This window comes from Thamnophis sirtalis, unplaced genomic scaffold (assembly GCF_051295495.1).
Source record: "Thamnophis sirtalis isolate CommonGarterSnake01/CBP01778 unplaced genomic scaffold, rThaSir2_p1.2 scaffold_3, whole genome shotgun sequence".
In the NCBI taxonomy this organism is placed as follows: Eukaryota; Metazoa; Chordata; class Lepidosauria; order Squamata; family Natricidae; genus Thamnophis; species Thamnophis sirtalis.
The window spans coordinates 143639415-143646134 of record NW_028261383.1 but is presented as its reverse complement, the minus strand read 5'-3'; the positions used below and the strand labels follow the sequence as shown (position 1 = coordinate 143646134).

General features: G+C 42.5%; 1 protein-coding gene across 1 annotated transcript in view; it reads left to right on the top strand.

Annotated features, from left to right (window-relative positions):
• The first annotated feature begins 5717 nt into the window (after nt 1-5717).
• The window catches only part of ATAD5 (ATPase family AAA domain containing 5), a 29510-nt gene continuing 28507 nt past the window's right edge, over nt 5718-6720 (top strand). Inside the window, exon 1 of the mRNA XM_087710321.1 lies at nt 5718-5880. Within this exon, the coding sequence (XP_087566447.1) occupies nt 5830-5880 (51 nt within the window). The 5' untranslated portion in view covers nt 5718-5829. The remainder of the gene's footprint in view (nt 5881-6720) is intronic.

Genomic DNA, 6720 nt, shown 5'->3' with positions numbered 1-6720 from the left:
GCCCTCCGCTCAGCCAAGCCTACTATTGGCAGCAGCTTCACAACCGGAAGCGAAAGACATCCGGGCATTTCAGTCGTGCAAGAGACAGGAAAGGGGGCGGGGTCTCCGAGGACCTCGGCTCGTGCGGGGAATCCCGAATTTTAATTTTTTTTTATTTTCGGAGTGATCACCGATTCCAATTGTCTAACTCTGAAGAATGAATGAAGATTGTAATCCATAGCTGTTTTCTGGACTGGTTTTAACCGAAGCGACGTAGTTAATTACATCAAAAAGGACTTCTATTTTTAAACCAAATTATGGTAGATGATGGGCAGATACATGTTAAAAAGAATAGGCTCGTCATTCCGAGAAGCTATTTCATGACTCAGTTATGATTTCTCACTCAGGACTTGCACCATCCATCAATGCATTATAGAGCTAATAGCCTTATGTTACCATAGAGAAGGATGCTAGAGAAAATATAAATCACTAGCTTTCAATAATTACTGTAAAGTAATTAGTATAAATACAAATCTTTCAGCAGAATACCTTATGCCACCAGACTTGAAATTTTGGACTTAGACAATTTCGAACTTCGCCATCTTCAATCAGACCTAAGCATAGTACATAAAATTATCTGCTACAATGTCCTACCTGTTAATGACTACTTCAGCTTTAACCACAACAACACATGACCACACAATAGATACACTGCTGCTTATGGTAAACTGCTCCAAACTTGATTGCAGAAAATATGACTTCAGTAACAGAGTTGTCAGTGCCTGGAATCAGAGGTGGGTTGCTCCCGGTTCGGCCCGGATCAGGAGAACCAGTAATAGCGGTGGCAGGAGGCTCCACCCACCCACTCGGATGCTTCTGTGCATACATGGAAGCTTCTGCACAGACGGGGAGGAGTGCACCCAAACTGGTAGTAAAAATATTGGCAATCCACCACTGCCTGGAATGTACTACTTGACACTGGTTTCTTCCCCAAACCCCCAAAACTACAACCTTAGACTGTCTACTGTCGACCTCACCCCATTCCTAAGAGGTCTTTAAGGGGCGTGTGTAAGCACACCAGTGTGCCTACCATCCCTGTCCTAATATTCCCTTGTATTCATATTTATGTAGTTACCGGTAGTTACAAAGCACATCTAAATAACATTAAAGTAACCAAAATATCTTTACAATCCCCAAGGTATGTCACAACTTTTGAGCACCCCTAATGTTTGGAAATCGAAAGGTGAAAAAATTGACATGCCCAGAGGTAGTCCTTGACTTACAACCATAATGGAGCCCAAAATTTCTATTGTTAAGTGAGATAATTGCTAAGTGAGCTTTGTCCTATTTTATGACCTTCCTTGTCACAGTTGTGCACTGCATTTTTAGGTTAATAAAATATTTTAAGTTTAATGGCTTTCCCATTGACTTTGCTTGCCAGAGGATTGCAAAAGATAATTTCATGACTCCCGGGACACTATAATCATCATAAAGGAGTCAGTTGCAAAGCATCCAAATTTTGATCATATGACCATGGGGATGCAGCAATGGTTGTAAGCAGTGGTGGGTTCCAGATCCCGTTCCAACTGGTACGGTTGGAATGGGCCCGGCGTCACCCACATTGACACGCACAGCGCACATGCAAATGTGCACAGCACATGCATGCATCATACCTGCCTGCAACACCTCCGCAAGCCACTGCGACGCGTCAGCTGCTTGGCGGAGCGTCGCACAGGCACCGTACGTGCCATGTACATGCACGGAAGCGCCAAAGGCTTAAAGGACAGGTAAGGACCTTGGGTGGGTGGGTGGGCCCTCCGGAGCACCGTACCGGAATGGTACCCGGTGCTCCGGGCAGGCTCCGGTATGCCCGTACTGGGGTGTACCGTCTGCAACCCACCACTAGTTGTAAGTGTGAAAAGCTGTCATAAGTCATTTTTTAAACAAACCTGTAGGTCAAGGACTACCAGTATGCAGGTACATGGGTTAAGGTTGGGGTTAGGGTTCTTCCTTCCTTCAGAATGTATATATATTTAATTCTGTGAATGTTTCTGTCGCAAAAGTTGAACCAATCTGTTGGCGTCAATATTTGATTGGTTGATGATTGCTGGAGGCTGGCTCAAGAGCCAAACGTTTAGTCGTGCTGCCAACTCCATTGCATGGTGATTTCGTGAAACAAAATCACATGGTGACACTTTCACAGAATTAAATATATATATGTTCCGAAGAAAGAAATCAAAGAAAGCAGGATGCTGCAAGAAGAAAGATGGAAAGTTAGCAGCACAATAGCTGGCACAAGAGATCATCACCAGTTTGTGCTAGTTGATTTCGATTTCTGTCAGCAAAGTTTCAAATGACAGGATTAATTTTGTGTCCAAAATGTCCCAATACTGTCGATCCAAATTTCCCGGTTGTTATGTTGCCTACACTTATGACAAAAAATGGTAGGTAGGTAACGTTGTGCCAATTTCCATCAAACAAAATGATGCATTGGTAACATTTATGCATCCACGAGGCCCTGCTCATTCATTTTATTAGCCTAAAAGACAAGGTGTTTGTTGAGTTCCAGAACCACATCTTATTTGCGTGCTTCTAGCACCTTCAGTTACGTCGCCAGGTCAACAGTATCAATTCCCAGAAGCGACACTAAAGAACATGGCGCATACATTCAATAATAAATAAGTGATCATTGGAATTTGGCAGTACAAACAGTATGGATTTTGGTTTGGGAACCATATAGCAATAGCAGTAGCAATAGCAGTTAGACTTATATACTGCTTCATAGGGCTTTCAGCCCTTTCTAAGCGGTTTACAGAGTCAGCATATTGCCCCCAACAATCCGGGTCCTCATTTTACCCACCTCGGAAGGATGGAAGGCTGAGTCAACCTTGAGCCGGTGAGATTTGAACAGCCGAACTGCAGAACTGCAGTCAGCTGAGGTAGCCTGCAGTACTGCACTCTAACCACTGCGCCACCTCGGCACTTATTAAGATACCCACTTTAGGCTTGGGAACCTAGGATAACCTGCCCAATTGTCAGCTTGGGAACCAGACAGTTACCCACATATGGCTTTGAAACCTTGAGGAAGAAATCAAACTACAGGCTTGGGATCCTGAACTATGAAACCCACCTGTGGCTGGTATTGCACGGCTATTGGGCCGTACAATGGTGATGGAGTTGCTAGTTCAAGTGCCTGAACTGGTAGTGACAATGTCACCATGGACCAATGCAATATAATAGTAGTAATGATGTCTATATAAACCAAAAAAGACGAAACAATAATAGAATGCATGTGATGTTGCCATACGTCCTCAACTTTGTTCCTATTTTTAGGGCTTTATACATCAGAGATGAAAAATCAACCCTACTTTTTTAGGGGGGTTGAAACATGCTCTAATGAAATGATTTAACAGCGTTTCCAGAAGGTTTTTTTTTTTGGTTTTTTTTTGTAAAAGCAAGCTGAAGATACCGTTTTTGGCATTTTTACAAAAACTATCAACTTTACACTCAATTTGTGAACTATTGGAAAGCAGTAAGAAATTGAAATTTTATGTTTGAAAACCTTGTTTGCTAAGTTATTATGCACAGTTTTATGTTTCTCATACCTTTCCTTCCAGAGATATAAAAAGCCAAACTTTAATCTTTTTTCGAGCCGCAGTCATTTTCGGCCAACTTTGCTCCAACTTATCTAGATGGAAATCGCTCATGAAAATGCTTTTATTATTTTGTTTAATAAAACACAAGTTGTACAAGATGGCCAAGTTTTGTTTCTCTCAACTAAGTATTGCCAAAGATATTATGTCTCAAAGTTGCTGAACCCTCAAGGTTATACTGTAGAAGGCTGTGTTATGGGGTCAAACTATTATATTTGGAGAAAACTTAAGGAAAGAAGGAAGGAAGTCAGAGATTTGCCTTTTTGAAATGACTATATCTCCGCAAGTATTGCATTGGCACACATAACACTTTACTCATGTTTATTGGGAACGTGTATGCATGTTCACACAAAATTTCATCGAAATCTGTGATAGTTGAGCAGGGAGCCCAGACCACTTGACATGGAGTGACCCCCAAGTTTGTTATCTTCTTGATCTAAAAATCAAAGCTGAAAGCAATATAGCAATAGCAATAGCAGTAGACTTATATACCGCTTCATAGGCCTTTCAGGCCTCTCTAAGCGGTTTACAGAGAGTCAGCATATTGCCCCCAACAATCTGGGTCCTCATTTTACCCACCTCGGAAGGATGGAAGGCTGAGTCAACCCTGAGCCGGTGAGATTTGAACCGCTGACCTGCTGATCTAGCAGTAGCCTGCAGTGCTGCTTTTAACCACTGCGCCACCTTGGCTGGAAAGATCATGGTATGACGCCTATGGTGGTCCCAGTGGTTCTCAGTACACTGGGTGCCCTACCAAAAAGTATTGGACAGCACTTAGAAAATCTGTACATTGAAAAAAAATTCCATCTGTCAATTACAAAAGGCTATACAAGTTGAATCTATATATCTACTATGCTGATACTAAATCCCAACTTCCTGGGAATAATTTGATGTGTATGAAGGCCAACACCAGCTAAAGAACAAGCAGCTTTGATTCAACATTGTTGTATATATAACAATAATTGAAACAAATTCACCACCAGTCAATTGCAAAAGGCAGCTTTACTTGGAACAGGTTTATGTCCTGTGATGATACTCCTAAACACCATCAAACATCAATATCTGGCTATCCCAGATCTTTGGGAAAGATTGGATAGGTGGATAAAAGAATCCAATCTGAGCATCTGGCTGACTGTGCAATGAACCATAATGGTCCCTCCTCTGATTCTTCTATGTAACTAACATATTATGCTCTGAAGTCACCCAGTTTGTGGCTGAGGGTGGATTTGAACCTGTCTCTGCTCCTATTACACTATGCTGGTTTTAATGCATGCTGTCATAAATTTAGTGAAATAATATAATTTCACTACAAATTTCTGAGGGCCATACCTAAGGCTCTGGAAACTTTTCAGGCACATTTACAAGATTTTACATTAGTTTTCTACATAATATAAATATGGCTTTCTCTCTAGAAATTTATCCTAATGGAAAACAATGAATTAGAATTCTTTATTAGAATTCTTTATTGGCCAAGTGTAATTAGGAATTTGTCACAAGGAATTTGTCATTTCTGTGCATACGCTCTCAGTGTGATCACAATTGTGATAGATCATTATCGTAATCATTTTAAAAATGCATTCATCATAAAACAATAGATACAACATTTAGTGATTGTCATGGATACTTAATAAGCAATCAACATAGATCATACTAGGATACTAAGTAAACAATATAAATTTACTTAGTATCCTGGTATGATTTATGTTTGAATTAAATGAAATAAAACCATGAATTAAAAGCAACATCCTAGAAGAACATAGTGTAATGCACTCACTTCCAATATTGCTAGCGAAAGAATGAACTACTAGACGGCCACCAGGAGTCGAATTCAGCTCAAAACAGCCTTTTAATCATTTTATGCCTTGAAAACAAAGCAAAACCTCCTCCCTGCTCCCCCCCTCCCGCCCATCGACCCGCCGGAAAGAGCCTTCCTCTAATTGGCTTAAGAGGCTCACGTGACATAGAACACGGCAACGAGCGGGCCTTGGCAGAGCTCTCCTGTCACGTGCTTCCCGAGAGCGCACGCCCCTCCCTCCCAAGCGTCGCGGCGCTCCAAATCCCTCCCCCTTCCCCGCCTCTCGCGCGGTCTTTTCTGGTTTGCCCGATTGTATTTCTCGCGCGGGAATTTCTGATTCGGTTCCTCTTCCCGCTGAATGGCGGATAGGAGCCGTCGGCAGGCGGCTTTCTTGCAGGGAAGATGGCCGTGTTCGCGGCCGCTACCGCTTCGCCGACCGACGGGGCTGCCCAGGTAAACGCTGAGGAGAGGGACGCCAGGCAGAGCAAGGGGAGAAGAGCGGGGACACCCTTCGATCTCCGCGCTTTTGCTCGCCTGAGCGCGGAGGGGAAAGCGGTTGGGATGCCGAGATGTCTTTGTACCGGCTTTAACCTTTTGACACCTTCTTGCCTTCCCCTTTAATATATGCATGCAATCTTTGCCTGTTAATCTGGATTTTAAGGCGGGAATGAAATGGTCTTTTTGCCTGTATTAGCCTGTTGATTTCACGTGTCTCATTTAGCGGACGCACTCTTTGGTTTTGCGATCCCTCCCAAAACCGAGGATCTTTGGCAGCTGATCCTTGGGTTGCGAAGTCCAAGGTTAGAGAGAGGAGGTGTCAAACTCTACTGTTCTTTTGCTAACTTTCCAAGGAACTCTTTCTGCCTACTGTCTATATGAAGAGTCTCCAGTCATCCAACAGGTCACGGGTGTCCCAAAGCTGCTTTTTTCAAGAGGCAACTTGTCTTTCTGGTCTTTCTCCATACTGTAATTCCCAACCCGGACACTCAAGAAGGGCCATCGGGATTTAGCTCTGTGGAATTTAAAGACTGTAGTAATGTGGTCCTCTTTTTAGGATTTTAGTGTCAGACAAGAAATACTGGAAAGTTAATTAAACTAGTTATAGTTGTCAATATTTCTTTGCACAGTATAGAAATTGTGTTAAGACTTATCTGAAGCCCGGTAATGATTCTAGTAGAACCTTGTATTTCTTATTTAAGGACATTTTCTTATCCTTGACCTGTTTCACTGGTTTTATTTTGTTTAAGTCAACCCTGGCCATCAATGTGGTGACAGATGTAAGGGCCAGATTGT